Here is a 16,178-nt window from a genome sequence, read left to right as displayed (position 1 = left end):
ATGGGTCCCAAGGTCAGTGGATCCAAAGATGGCCATGCTGTGGGAAACTTAGATAAGAGCTCATCTCATAGCAGATGAACCAAACACCCTCCTTTTCTTCTGTATAATTGTTTATGAGTTAAGTATATTAGATGCTTGAGGGAGTCACCAAGACATAATGAGTAACGTGCATAATCTTTATCATTCTAGTTCTGTTGTCTAGTTCCTCATTCTTAAACACTAATGTGAACATTCAGAACCTTATTAACTAAAAAACGTTATTTTATAAAGCAGTTTTAGGAAACTACATTAATTAGTTAAAAACATAACTTAAGTATAACACTGCATTGGGTATTCAAAAGATGCAGTTTAGCTTGATTCATTTGCATCTAATTCTTGATAAGACTGCAGTTTATTCATGGCATAATTTTTCCTATGTGTTATTCTAACTGGTACATCATAATTTTAGTTTTTAATATAGTCAGTTATCACTTAAAACTCCCTTCAACTGTTCAGGTAGAGGTTCTGAAACTGGTTATAATGTATCAGGGATTTTTATTTTGGATACTACTTTTACAGAAGTCAATCAACTTCAGATAGATTGTTCTAGCCACATTGATGGCTTTGTTCTTTGAATTTCATGAACTGAGGATACTACTGGGCTTGAGGCGCTGGTATCTCACCATCATGGCTTACTCCTGAACAGTGGCTTCACACCAGGAGAGTGAACAGTAAGCAAATTGTTGAGCCCATAGCACAAAGCCATTGACAAGATCTCTCTCTGCTGGTTTGAAGCTCACACTACACAAAAGTGACTTGTGATGAACACTGTAGTTCAAAGGGGGTCTGTCATCCCATTGTATATTTGCCAGGATTTGAAGAGAAAAATGTAGGAAGAATTTTTTTCATAGTTATACCTCAATTTTTTAAACATCCTTTAAAAATTTTTGTTTTTATGTAATCTATGACGTTGTTAAAGTAAAAGATGCTCAATATTTGTCAAAAGAAAAGGAAGACAATTACAACAATTCTAATTTTGAGAAATAAGTTTCCTTATTCACATATTAGGATTTTCTCCCCAAGGAATATTAGAAATAGATATATTTCACTTCGGTGAAGGAAATAGGATTTTCCTCCTTAAGCATTGATTAAATTATGCTCTTGGTCTTTTAAACATAAAGTTCAAGAAAGTACTAGTTTGATAAGAAAGATAATTCATGTAAGAAAAGGGTTTGAGAATTTTAAAGATTATAATATTTCTTTCCCTTAATTTTAGCCACTTGTAGGAGACTTAATAAACATTTCAGACTTTACAAAGATTTACTCTTTCTTTAAATATTTTTTTAAAATAACATTTCCCGGAGGGTTTTTCTTCTCCTCCTAACTCTAGTCTGGAGAAATGTTTCCTAAATAATGAGTTCTCCTTCAAATGAGCATGGGCAACAATCCACAGTATTTTCTTCTTTAGGCATTTAAAGACTTTGAGAAGGCCTGTAGCTAAGATGCTTTTAACTTTAATTCCATATTTTCCAGATATGCTTGATAACAGAATCTTTTACGTTTTTGGAAAGTACTTTTCCATGAAATATACTTTGAGAAATACTTTTTTGTATTATAAAAGTAGTACACTTACATTGTTTTATATAAAATATGGAAAACACACACGAAAGAGAAAAAAATAGCTTTTCAGAGAGAACCTCTCCTAAATGTTCGTGTGTTTCCATCGGTTTTTTTTCCATTTACCAATTATGTATATATGTCATTTTATATATTTTTTTACTTGATATCATAAAGTAAACATTTTATCATTCAAGGCAGAATTCTAAGAATTATTTTAATTATTGCATAGTGTTTCAGCGTATTATATTAAAATTAATCATTTCCTCTTTGTTGTATATTTAATAGGTGTTTCTAATTTTGCACTATTATAAATTATACTGTGGCAAATGAATACCTTTATACATTGTATTTTTCATATTTCAGGTTATTTCCTTCTAATAGATTCCCAGAAGTTATTGTGTCAAAGGACATGATCTTTTTTCAGGGCTTTTAACCAACAAATAACCATTTTCCAAAAGAGCTGTATTAATATATAGTTCTTCCCCAATACTGGAAGAAGAATACATTTAGAAGTATTCACAAGCATTATGTATTAACATTAACAAAATCTGTACACAGTTGTTAAGGAAAAGGTGGTATATTTTTATATTTTGTTTCTTGAGAGTTAGTAACAATTGCTTTTTAAAACTAGTGTCTTTGTTATTCATCTGTTTTATAGATTTCATTTGTTATGTATGCTAAATTACCTGAACCACAGTAGTCGTAGTCTCATAAGAATATGTAATTAAATATAAGATTTTTGTAGCTTACTGATCTTTTAAAGTGTAACTAGTACACGTTATAGATTTTTTTTTTTTTTTTGAAATGGAGCTTCACTCTTGTCACCCAGGCTGGAGTGCAGTGGCACCATCTCGGCTCACTGCAACTTCCACCTCCCAGGTTCAAGCGATTTTCCTGCCTCAGCCTCCTGAGTAGTTGGGATTACAAGCGCCTGCCCCCATGCCTGGCTAATTTTTGTATTTTTAGTAGAGATAGGGTTTTGCCATGTTGGCCAGGCTTTTCTTGAACACTTGACCTCAGGTGATCCACCTGCCTCAGCCTCCCAAAGTGCTGGGATTACAGATGTGAGCCACCACACCTGGCCTAGATTTTATATACATATACTGTGTGTTATAAATGTTTTTCCCATTTTTTTTTAATGTAATGTGGATAATTTGATTTCTTCTGTTTACTTCAGTAAGCAAATAGCACACTAAGATGAAGACCATTTAAGCAGAAGTTTCAAAATTTATGTGGCCAAAATTATGAGCTTCTATAAATATTCAAACAGAAGTCAGACAACCCCCTAATTAGCATATAATAAAGTAACTCTAAGGAACCTTCTTTTTTAAGTTTCAAATGATTTTTGACTCATTTGGTGGTTAAACTAGAAGAACCAATTTTTATTGCATCTAATGTCAGTTATTTTATCTGACATTTAATTATAAGCCAGTCCATTTTTTTTTTCTCTGCAAAAAGGTGTTTGCGATTTTAATGTGTAATGGACTCAACCTTGGGATTTTGAAGGCATGTTGCCCCTCTTTCCCTGCTTGCTTGTCTTAGTTCATGTCATTGCACTTCTGAGACTTTATCAGAAGGCAAGCAGGATAAACATTCAAATTTTAGATTTAGATTTTTATGTGTGAATTGAAAATTTCCAGTAGTATTTTTATAGAGCTTTCAGTTAGTAAAATATATTGGGACTCATTTTATGATTTCTCAACAAAATAAAAGGTTAGACTCCAAAATTAATGAAAACTAATCATTCTAATGCTTTTGTTGTTGCTAACACTCTAAATTAGCCTGACACCTATAAAAAACTAAGGGGTTTGTTTTTAGAAACATGGAACATATGCATTTAATCTAAGTTTAGTAGCCCAATGACTGTTAAACATCATGTCCTGTTTTTACAAATTGCTTTTATTTTACAAGAAGCACCCTTTGCACCTTGGGGTGCAGATGGAAAATGGATACCATCATCCCTATTGGCAAACTTTCTGTAATGTCTTGGTGGTTTTAATGAGTAGATCCTTGTCTTACTATGAAATTTCACTGTGAAAGGAGGATTCCACTGTTCTTTACTTGAACTTGTTTCCTTTTCTCCTTATAATGACCCTACAAGCTAAAAGAGAAGGTTAGGCAACTTCACAGAGTGTAATCTGTATTGCAGTAACTGAATATTAACATCCATTACTACCTCTCATTAGGTTAGCCAATTCTCAGTGCTTGCCATAGCTAACCAAATTAACTGTTTTTGGAAAATTCAGTTGCTAAAAATGTTGATCAGAGTTCATTATTAGGTGATGCTCATAGAGACCGAATATCCTGTGCTAGTGTATTCTGTTTGTGATCTGTTGTCTTTAAAGTAAAACAAGCTCATGGTTTATAGCTTAAAATTATCATCACTTAGTATTTACCTGCTATGCTTCTATTTCTTGAATTCTGTGCTTGATGTGTTATCCTCCAGCTGGTGTGGTATGAAAGGAATCAAAGTGCTGCTGGCATATTAAACGTAACATATACCTTAACACTAAGTAAATAGGCTTTAAAACGTTAGAGGCTTTCCCAGTCATTTAGTTCCTGTCCTTGAATACAACCAGTATATTGTTATATTTAACAATTGTGGACCTCAGCTCCATCTTAAGTAATTTACTTACACTTCTTTTGAAGTTTCTTCTCTGAAAAATTAGGATAACGGTAGCTTTTACTTGGGTATGGTTAAGATTATAAGAGATAATTTCTCCAAATTAATTATTGTTACTGTTGAGCCCATGCTAACCAAAGGCACAATAATAACATAATACAAAAGCATATATTTAAAATAAAAATTAATTTGAATTTGGAAATAGTCAAGTTATATACATGAATTTTTGTCTTTTTCTTCACTCTCTCTTTTAGATACTCATCACTGATGACCTATTACATTCCAGACACTATGCTGATACATATACAGATGGGACATGGTCATTGCCTTTACTGAAATTATAGCCTAGCAGAAGAACTTACAGTTTACTTTTAGCAAAATAAATGTATTAACTTGCATAAATACTTAAGAATAGGAATACAGAATAAATATTCATTCATTGACCCAATTCAACCAGAATGTATTCAGCGTCTTCACAGAGACCCAATATCCTGTGGATGTTGTTCATGGATGTTAGGAGAAAAGACAGATACTATTGGAGATAAGAGTCAGATTAGATGGTTGAGGAGCCACTCAAAGATCAGAAGGTCATGTTTATTATACTTTACCCTTTTAGATGGGGGATAGCCTTAACGATTAAACATGGGTGCACTCACAAACAGGATTGATGTTTGTCATTCCTCAGTTGAATTCGTAGAGAACCAGAGACTGCTATTGAATACCTAGTGTGTAAAATGTTGAATCTTGCAGCATTTGATTTACACTAACAAATTGGAAGATTGTGAATAGTAAAAACTATGAATTATGAAACTATAAATTCCAATGATTCAGTATATTAAGGCTTATAATAGTAAAAATTCCATTAAGAAGTCTGCAAGTTTATAAAAATTCATTTTTTTTTTCTTTTTCTTTCTTTTTTCCCCAGAGCATCTGCTACACCCAAGCCTGAGCCGGTTCCTGTTCAAAAGGTATGTTTCTAAGCTAGCATCCAGGGTATCATTTGATTGTCCTTGCTGAGCTACTGTAATTCCCATTTCTGTCTCAGACCATACTGACATTCATTTAATTTATAGTCTCAGTGCAATTTTCCTTGTAGTTCTTTTCCTTCAGGGATGAGGAGGAAAATGGAGATCAGCACATACCATTTGTAATTATACATGTTATAAAACATTATTTCCAAAGCCATATATTACAATAACTTATGTCAGATTTCCTACATTTCTATTCACTTTTGATGTGCCCATCTTTATCAATATCCATATATTTTCTAAAGAGAATAAATAAGTGGTTACTGAAAATTATTATCACAATAAGTCTTTAATAACATTTTATTAATAAGTGCTTAATTACATTTCAGAGTATTCTTAGGTTATTGACAAGTATCCATTTTCTTGCATATATGTCTTCAAAATAATTTCAAACTACTATTCATATATATCTGTTTTATGCTTTTGGGTGCTTTCTCCCTAATTTTATTTGTGCCCATTTATTGAACTACTCATTATACAGATTGAGCATCCCTAATTAGAAAATCCAAAATGCTCCAAAATCCCAAACTTTCTGTGTACTGACATGCTCACATGACCATTGGAGCATGTCAGATTTTGGATTCTTGGATTAGGGATGCTCCTGCATTCTACAAAGATTCAAAAGTCTGAGAATATCTGAAATCTGAATGCTTCTGGTCCCAAGCTGTCTACACAAGGGATACTCAACCTGTATTGATTCGTGTGGGCACTAAGCTACTTATTCTTCTCAATTAGTTTTCTTCTTTCTGTAAGATGAATTGAGGCTGCGCACGGTGGCTCACGCCTGTAATCCCAGCACTTTGGGAGGCCGAGGCGGGCGGATCATGAGGTCAGGAGTTTGAGACCAGCCTGGCTAACACAGTGAAACCCCGTCTCTACTAAAAATATGAAAAAATTAGCCGGGCATGGTGGCACGCACCTGTAGTCCCAGCTAGCCAGGAGGCTGAGGTGGGAGAATCGCTTGAACCGGGGAGGTGGAAATTGCAGTGAGCTGAGATCTCACCACTGTACTCCAGCCTCAGCGACAGAGCAAGACTCCATCTCAAAAAAAAAAAGGATGAATTGAGATTACCTTTTTTCTTAAAATTAAACAGAGAACCACCATTCTGTGATTTTTCAAAAATTTGATTGATTTTCTTTTTATATGGTAGGGTAGAGTAGGGATTTATTCTTGATCTGAAGTCTAATGCTCTACCTTGGAGTTATCCCCCCTCCTGGGATTTATTCTTGAATTTATTCTTGAATGTTGAATGCTTAGTCTGATTTTAACTTTAAATATGTTTTAGAATAAGGATTTGCAAATACAAATTCTGGTAATTTTAGGAGGAGCTGACCTTTCTTACTAGTTGTTTTTTCTTTGGCTGCTGACAATGAGGAAATATTGAAGATTTTTTTTTTTCTTCATGTAACTATTAAATATTTATTTTGGAAAAGGAAAAGAATTTTATTCTATCTCTAAATAGAATCTTAAAACATTCAGAGAGAGAAACGGAGGTGGATTACAGGAAAGAAATGATTTTGTTTTGTTTATTTGCTTGCTTTTTAAAGTTTTTTTTTCACATTCTTTAAGATTATTAATTAGAACTTGCACATTACTGAGTTAGGTGAAACTTATTCCCTGTTGTTTTGTTTTGTTTTGTTTTGTTTTTGTTTGTTTTGTTTTTTAACTTAAAGAGTTATAAATGTGCTGATTCTCCTGCATGAAACAAATAATTCCACTCTGGAGAGAAATTAAACATGTTTGAAAAATGGAACTATGGGCTTTGAAAGATGGAAAGATGGGCTTTGGATATTTTAAAATAAAAAACCACCTCAGTTAGCAATGTTTTTTTTATCGTAGGGTATTTAAAATTTTTTTCTTTGGAGTATGCCTAGGTTGAAACTGATGGTGGGCTTTACGCTTTCTGATAGTTTTCCTGCTGTATTTCCGAAATGTTTTGAAACTACTTTCATTTTTATTTTTAAAAATTATACTTAGTGTGTGCATCTGTGTTATGCATGTTGGGACTAGTTAGCATGCATGCTGTGCTTTATCAGCCCATTGTTTTTATTTGGAAATGTGATGTTTGAGCTGCTAACCTGATTGTGTTTGTCTTTTAAAAAATCAGCTCTGTGTTCTTTTTAGTGAAATATATTTTGCATGTGTTTGGTGTGGTTTTGTGTATGTTTATTTTTGTTTTACATAGGGAGAACCTAAAGAAGTAGTTAAACCTGTGCCCATTACATCTCCTGCTGTGTCCAAAGTCACTTCCACAAACAACATGGCCTACAATAAGGCACCACGGCCTTTTGGTTCTGTGTCTTCACCAAAAGTCACATCCATCCCATCACCATCGTCTGCCTTCACCCCAGCCCATGCGACCACTTCATCACATGCTTCCCCTTCACCCGTGGCTGCCGTCACTCCTCCCCCGTTTGCTGCATCTGGACTGCATGCTAATGCCAATCTTAGTGCTGACCAGTCTCCATCTGCACTGAGTGCTGGTAAAACTGCAGTTAATGTCCCACGGCAGCCCACAGTCACCAGCGTGTGTTCCGAGACTTCTCAGGAGCTAGCAGAGGGACAGAGAAGAGGATCCCAGGGTGACAGTAAACAGCAAAATGGGTAGGTGGCTAAGGGTGCTTTCTGCTCTTACCAGAACTCTTCTTTCAGGTAATTTCCAGGAAATAATCTACATTCCCCTCCCCCAAAACCAGCTTTCTTTGAAGGGAGATGAAGTGTTATTTGCCTCATTAATATATGGCTTTTATATACATAGGGTACTTTCTGCAAAGCAATTATCACTTATTCAAAACCTACTTGTGCATTTTGACATGTTCTGAACCATGTAACATCTCTGTAACTCATTTTCTGTAAGTCCTGACACAGCATTGAGCAGCTGGCAGTTATAATGCAAGGCAAATCTTGAATCTTTCTTCCTCAATTTTTTCATCCTTTTAAACAGGCCACCAAAAGTTCAAACAGTGATTACAGTTGTTGTCACCTTATGCAGCTCATCCTAAGGAGAGGGTAAATCATGAATTTGTAAGTGGTTTTTTTTCTAGGAAGTAATCTTAGGAAAACCAGTCTACTTTTGACTCATGTCTATTTATGAAGCATTAGCTTAGAGCAGAGAGCTAACAACATTGTTTTCAGATAAGTTTAAGTTAGAATTTATTCTTTAAAAGCAGACAGTAATGAAACAAGGCATGCTTAGAAAGCATTAGAAGCAAATTATAAAATTATAAAAATACAATGAATATAAAAATTATATTCATTGTAAAGGTTTTTTAAAATGAGTGAATTTAAACCATTGGACACTAAATATATAATGTTAGCAGAACATTTTGAAAATCTGTTTCATATCGTTTTTCCCTTTCGGGGGTATGTATTTATTAAAAAAATTGGTTGAAGTTATTAACTTATTTGAACTACACATAGTTATAAGATCACACATCTCTCTTTCAGCAACCTTTAATTATTTGTTTATTTATTTTTTTAACACTTCCAGTTCAAATGTAATGTTATCAGATAGGAATTTATGTTGAGGAGCAAGGATTTAAGTTGGCCATGAGAGGTCATGTACAGTATCTTTTTAAAAAATAATTCTTTTCTATAATATAATCCTACTTGCAAAGAAAAAACTAAAGAAGGAAAGAGAGAAAATAATGATGGTCTTTCTATTCCTTTTGGAATTCAGGGGTGATACTTTAAGGCAGTCATTTATGTAAAATCATTTTGATCAGATTTATTGTGACAAAAATGTACCTTAAAAGGAAAATAGTCTACAGGCCTGATGATTTTTACCAATGCCAGTTCCCAGGAAAATATAATTAAAATAATTGTGTGGATAGGTCCATTCTCTGAGATAATCCCTTCCAAATGTTAATTCCTGTAATGAAGAGGCTGTGCTTTCTGTAGCACTGCTGCCATGGCAACTTTGGGGCTTTGAAAGAGAAGGTGGCAAAACTCCAGGCTGCTGCTGAGAGAAGGGAGAGCAGGAGCTCTGGAAGAACAGCTCCTGGGCTGTACATACGGTCTCGAGGTTGTGGGTGGCTTTCTAAAGTCCTCTCTCTCTCTCTCTATATATATATATATAGAGAGAGAGAGATATATTTAAATATATACTTATATATATTTAAATATATATATATATTTAGAGAGAGAGAGAGAGAGGAAAACTAGTATCCTTCAAAACAGAATGTTATTTTTTCTTTCATGTGAGGAAGAGAAACAGTACGGAGTGTTCAGGAGTGTTTGGTTGTAATTTTTTTTTTTTTTAGGTATGTTTAAGACAATATATTTTCGAGTAATCAGGGTAGATACCCTGCAAAGAAAGATGCTGTCTGTTAAATGCAAACCACACAGAAGACTAAGACAGAAGTTTACTACGTTTATTAAATTCCAAGTTCAGTAGAAAAACATCCATTGAAGGAAGTGTCTTAACTAAAATCTTTTCTACTAGCACTTCTTGAAATCTCATAAAAAACTCTTCTTAATGGAAAGTTGTAGAGTTAAAAGCAAACTGAGGTTATGGAAAAGTACTGCTTTTAAAACATCTGAAAATACCAAGCTTAAGTTTTGTGTTTTGTAAGCACGGCTTTGGTGATAAAACTTGAAATGATTTAAAGCTTATTATTTTTAAACTGAAACTAGGCAGTATTATAGAGCCTTTATGAAGGCTTCTCAATCAATAGACCATGTTTATTAAGCACATGCCTGCTGTCCAGCACTGTGCAAAATTCAGGAGAAAAGAGATTACTACATATTTTGCATCATTTTCAGGCAAGTTACTGCTTTGCATTTGCAAACTGGATATATTTAAAAATAGCTTGATTTTAAAATGTCTAGATGTTAGGACAATAAAAACTTGATTACTCTGAAACTAAAGTGTATTGTCTGTGAAACTCTGAGACACATTCATTGGTAGTGCCCTTTCTCTCACAATATTTAGATTGTAGAAATAAAAATAAATTACATGCTTTACTAGTCAGTGATGTGTCATTTTGAAGAGTGGGTGTTCTGTGCTGTTAATGGATGCATTTTTTGCATAAGTTGTGAAACTTTTTCTGGAGTCAGTGTCAAACTTGTTACTATTATATTTCCCAGATTTTTATAATGTTGCAAAATACCTACAACAAAACTCTTTTAAAGTCGAGAGTTGTTACTTAATATTAGTTACTTTTTAATTAAAAAAAAAAATACATACCAATGACCAAAAATGGTAAGAGTTCAGAAGGATGTAAAGTTAAATGCTTAGGTTGTCTTTTTCCTCAAAGCACCAGGAGGACTATCAGTTTTTAGTTTTTAAGCTAATTTGATAGCTATTCCACACAAATTTGTATAACATTGATAAACATAAGACATAAACAGATGCGTATTAATGAAGCATCATTACTAAGAAATAATTAGATGTTCATCCTAATAGCATGAAAACTGTACATAATGTTGATATTTTTAGAATATTTTAAATTAATAGTATGTAAGCATTCCTGTTTCTTCCTATGAGTAAGGATTAAGGCATGTTAAGAAACTTTAAACCTTTCTTCTGTATGTACAAATTATTGGTCATGACTGGCTGTTTTCTTTACTACTCTCCTTACTCTACTAAGAGCAAAGTGGGACTTTATATTTCAAACTGGAAGGATTGCTGTTTTGCATCAAGTAGTTTAAGTGATTTACGTTTTCCTTTTCCATATATCCTTGCATTATAATGTGCCACTGCTTTCAAGAGGTAAGTCTTTTAGTCTGTTATAATAATTTTAATTTTGTTGGACTGAAATTTCTCCTAACAGCTCCTGTGTGGTATTTTGAAGAACCTGGCCTTGGAAGATTAAAAAAATAATGATAGTGTAGTAATATTTTAAAATACTTTTCTCTTTGCAGAAAACACAAGTGACAAAGTTAGTATCCACATTACTGGAGAGGAAATATGGTGATTTATATATGAGTAAACAGCATGAATGCCTGATTTTTGCAAAATTAAGTTAAATTTTGCAAAAGAGCCATAATTTAGAATAACCACATTTAGTATTTTCAGTAAGCTTGGTTTGTATTGCTATGTTGTGGTGAATTGCTTTATAGTAATAAATAGTAGTGTTTAACGTAAGTCATAAAATGTGTGTGGGTTTTGCTATGTATTGGCTTAAAAGAAACAGTGCTTGGGAGAATGTAATTTATATTAGTCGAGACTGGTAGAACACAAAGACAGAAGAGAAAGCATAAACATTTATACAACTAGTGAATAACATGTAAAACTGAGTTGATGTCCAAATCAGTGTCAAAAGCCAATGGTAAGGTCTCTTAAGAACTTTTATGATTTTTCTAGAGAGTTTTAATTCAATGTTGCTGACAGGTTCAGACCTCTATAGGTACAGTTGTGTGTCAGTGGATAGTAGAAAGTCCACATACTTTTGAAATTTGTTAAGAGAGATAAATACCAACTGATTAAATGTCACTATTGGTGTAGATGTTGGGAATCACTATGGTATAACTTTCAAACCTCACTTTTGTGTTCCATTCGTATTGACACTACACTGGCTGATGATTACTAGCTTTAAAAATAGGTAAAAATCGGCCGGGCGCAGTGGCTCAAGCCTGTAATCCCAGCACTTTGGGAGGCCGAGACGGGCGGATCACAAGGTCAGGAGATGGAGACCATCCTGGCTAACACAGTGAAACCCCGTCTCTACTAAAAAATACAAAAACCTAGCTGGGCGAGGTGGCGGGCGTCTGTAGTCCCAGCTACTCGGGAGGCTGAGGCAGGAGAATGGCGTGAACCCGAGAGGCGGAGCTTGCAGTGAGCTGAGATCCGGCCACTGCACTCCAGTCCGGGCGACAAAGCAAGACTCTGTCTCAACAACAACAACAACAAAAAAAAATAGGTAAAAATCACATTAGATAAGAACCTAAAATAATTTTTATTAGTTAACTTATAGTTATTCTGAACGTGTACTAAATTTTTTTTTTTTTTTACCATCATCCTATAAAGTAGAATTGGACATACGAAGTATCTCTCCTGGGACACATCCAAGAGAATCAACTACTGAATTATCAGAGCAACTTCATTCCAGTGTGGCTATGGTCTCACTAATTGAACAGTTTTACGTTTTATATATATAGGAGTATTGCATACCAGTGTAAACATCCCCAAACCCTGTTCTATTTTATGTCCATTTAAAGTTAAATTCTTCTGGATGGAGACTTAGGCTAGTTACTAGATTCCAGTGTAAAAATGTTTGACTTGTAAAGGGGGAGAATGGGATTTGGAAAAACAAGCATTTAGGTTAGATAGAATTTTTTTAAATTCAAGATTAAGATTCATTAATCTGTTAGGTATTACTATGCATTGTTCTAGGTATTTCTAAATGCATTATGTGATTTGGTTCTTTAAACTCTGATGCCAAGAGATTACATACTTTTCTCAAGTCACACATCTTATAAGTAATAGAGCTAAGATTTGAGCCTAGGTCTTTTGAAGCCAAATTTTGATGTGCATTTCCCTATGTCACCTGCTTGTGACTGGGCTTATTTCTGTAACTTTGGATTAGTATTTATTCTTAATGATTATAGAATTGAATTGAAGCTATATGAATCAGTTGATGTGCATATACTACAATTGGGTTAGATACCCCCCCCCCCCCTTTTTTTTTTGAGCAGTTGGGTAATCTTTTCCAACAGTAAACCTGTATTTGTGTAGTTTTCAAAGTGTCTTCAAATATGCTAAACATAAATCCTTAGAGGAAGTCTGAGACACAGAGAAATTGTCATTGATTTCACTGTTGAGGAAAATGAGGCTTCTGTAGATTGCAGTTTGCCCAGGGCATGGGGGAAAGTGGGCAGCACAGCCAGAATGAGAAACCAGATCACCTGACTATCATGTTAGCACATTTGCCACTGCTGTGTATTTTGGACTGTTCCATTTGGGCATTTTTTCTAAAATATGTAAAAATATTTGTTTGGCATACTCAAATTGTCACCTTTAGGTTGAAATCAGTCAGCCCTCCACTTGCTGCCCCTCCACCACACCATTGAACATTTACCCCCACTTAATTTCACATTAATATAAAACATTTTTCCTAAACTTTAAAATGTTTAAATATACATCTAAAACTCAACTCTATTCAGGATGAGATCATTTTGCAAACCTATTTCCCTGCTACTTAAAATAACAAGGCAGAGGAGAGAATACTGTGCATTGTGGCTACAGAAGAGTAAATGCAAGCAAACTATTGAGATCAACTTTATCCTGCATCTCACACTCACTCAGTGTAACTCAACCCTCTCTTGAGTTTATGAAACTGATTTTGATACGTGGAAATATAGCAACACTGACCAGCCTTAGCATTAAAACTGATAGGCAGTTTTTCTTACTATGTTTGTAGTGAATTGTCACTTACTCTGACTAAACGTCATTGCAGAATTGAAAAATGCTACAGTGTGTTATTTGGCAAACTATACAGTTTATACTTTAGTCTTTTCTATCCCTACTGTAATATGAATGTGTTGTTAATGATTCTGTACTGAAAAGATAGGCTATGTGAATGAATTATGTTTTGAGGTTCTCCTGCTTCAGGTGTTACTAACTTAGCTCCTTTACCATGTCTTACCAGACATGCCTTCTGGGCAATAATTGTGTCACTGATAATACAGAACTATGGAATTCCCACAAATCACTTCTAAAGTTACTGGAACTTGTTTGTGAATGAGGGTGGTATTAATGAGGGACAGGAGAGAGTAAGAAAATTGAGTGATAGCTCATTATTTGTGATCCATTATGCTTCCTACATTTTTCATCATAGAAACAAGAAAAAATTCAAATAACATATTATTCTTCTATAACATATGATTCAAGATAATTCATGTGAGAAATTACACTTGCTATTAATATATACTTCTATTATGTGAGACTGAAAGATTTTTCTCTTATTCTTTTCTGATTTTAAAAGTGATTCTAAAATGATCTGTTTCTGTATTTTACATCTGATTGTTTTCTGTCCTTTTTTAAGAACATAAGAATTTGGATTCATGTTTAAATGATTTTTATAAAACCTTGTGCATTAAAAAAATAGTGGATCTTTCAGTCACTTGATACTTGAAGTAGCATTAATATGTAAAATAGTTTTCAGTGTTTTGTGGGATGGGGGAACAAAAGTGTTGTCTTGATTATAACAGTGTAGTAGAATTTTTACTAACATTTGTTCATTTTTTGTCTATGTTTACATGATTGTTTTGAAGCATGATGTTTGTGTAACATCTTCACTGAAAATCATTGTGTTATGAATTTCATTTTATTTTCTTTTTCTTCTTTTTTCCCCTCTTTGTCTGTTGGTCATCTTCCGGGGAACATCAATGTCTTCTCTTCTCTATCACATCTTTTTTGTGTGTATTATTCTTCCCTCAGTAACCCTGGCACTGTGTAAGTACTTAACCAATGATTCAGTTTGTAATTGTCTCTGTAACTTTCCTTCTTGCTTTCAATTTAATACTACCAGCAAATTTTGTTAGGATTTTCTCATAAGAATTTTCAAAAATGTTAAGGAGCATAAGAAGCATTTTTTTTTTTTTTATGCTAGAGAATTTCGTATGCATCAGTGGTATGTTTAGAACACCCACACTTCTGTAACTAAAAACTTAGTAAGTTAACCTTCATTGAGATAGATGAGTATTACGGACAGTGTATACCGGAGTTAGAACTGTAGTTTGGGCTTTCCTTTAGTTTATTATTATTTTTTTAATGTTCATATTTTGAAATAAATTACTTGCCCCTGAGAGTAAATTTTACATTCTATACCAAATGTATTTTTTAAAATAAAATTATTGAAATTTTTCTTTTCTTTCATCATAGTTATCACACTCTGGAGTTTCAGAACCAGAAAGCACTAAATGTTTAGAAACTTCATATCATTTGACATAAGACCTTAAGGTGTGGCAAACAACACAAAGAATCTAAGGGGTAGTGTACTTTTTACAAGTGTGTCATAGCTAAAAATGCTACTTAGGTAGTGTCGTTCTATTATTCATGATATCTTAGCTTGACACCATTGTTTTGTTTTTAGAGATCAAACCTTTTATAGAGGATAAAATAGTCTTACACTTGAAATTAACATCATTTAAGAGCAAACTACACTCAATACTTGTGGAGAAATTTAAAACTATAATAAGTTTAATAGCTGAATATAAAATTTTTTAAGTACTTGCATTAGATAAAGAGTTGTCTGTTTTATGTCTGCCAAAGGCAGTGTGTTTATGAAGAAATCTATGCTTGTTTCCTAATTTTAAAACATTTTGTTCATTTTTAAAAGAACTAGGTTTTGTTCAATATTAGTGGAAGGTCTTTTAGATATTTTATTTGTGGAATCATATGATATTACCATATTACCACAAGTTATAGTATTTTTATGATTTTTTGCATAAATATTACTGATTTGTTATTTTGTATATGCAGATTATTCATAGTCTTAAACATGTATTGCAGTTGATTTTCTAGTAATCATAAAAGAATACATTATGATGATCATCACCTCATGTTATATACTGCAGAAAGCACCTTACATACATTATCTATCTTATTTGTTCTTAAATAACCCCTTAAGATGCAAGTCTTATTTCTCAAATGAGGAAATTGAGCTTAGAGAAATGACTTGCATAAAGCACACACTGAATCTGACTTTAAAGCCAGTGTTACTAACTGTAATTCTATCCTGTTCTTCACTGGAGAAAAGCTTTTCTAGTGTGCTGAGACAGTTTTGGTTATGTAGCTATTAAAATGATAACAGTCATGTGGCCTGCGGATAGCACTATTGTTTTCTCACGGTGAGTTGAACCTAGCAGGTGTTGCCACTCACATCTGACCACATTTATAACACTTTCTGTACTCAGATCTTGTGCCAGTAGTCTCCTAGTCCAGACTCATGTTCCTTTTTCTCTTGAAATTAAACTCATAGCC

The 16,178-nt window shown here is 33.6% G+C and overlaps 1 protein-coding gene across 8 annotated transcripts in view; it reads left to right on the top strand.

Annotated features, from left to right (window-relative positions):
- The window catches only part of PDLIM5 (PDZ and LIM domain 5), a 212,876-nt gene that overhangs the window by 114,844 nt on the left and 81,854 nt on the right, over window positions 1-16,178 (top strand). For 4 of the 8 annotated variants that reach the window (XM_025384626.1, XM_025384627.1, XM_025384623.1 and 1 more), the window contains exons 4-5: window positions 5,148-5,190; window positions 7,764-7,855. In XM_025384626.1, coding sequence (XP_025240411.1) covers window positions 5,148-5,190; window positions 7,764-7,855 — 135 coding nt within the window. Of the gene's footprint in view, window positions 1-5,147; window positions 5,191-7,436; window positions 7,856-11,116; window positions 11,134-14,633; window positions 14,649-16,178 lie in introns of all 8 variants that reach the window. The other 4 variants (XM_025384628.1, XM_025384625.1, XM_025384631.1 and 1 more) reach the window with 3 other exon arrangements.

The sequence above is a fragment of the Theropithecus gelada genome, chromosome 5, assembly GCF_003255815.1.
Source record: "Theropithecus gelada isolate Dixy chromosome 5, Tgel_1.0, whole genome shotgun sequence".
Classification (NCBI taxonomy): Eukaryota; Metazoa; Chordata; class Mammalia; order Primates; family Cercopithecidae; genus Theropithecus; species Theropithecus gelada.
The sequence above is the reverse complement of the archived record's forward strand: the minus strand, read 5'-3'. Positions and strand labels throughout refer to the sequence as shown.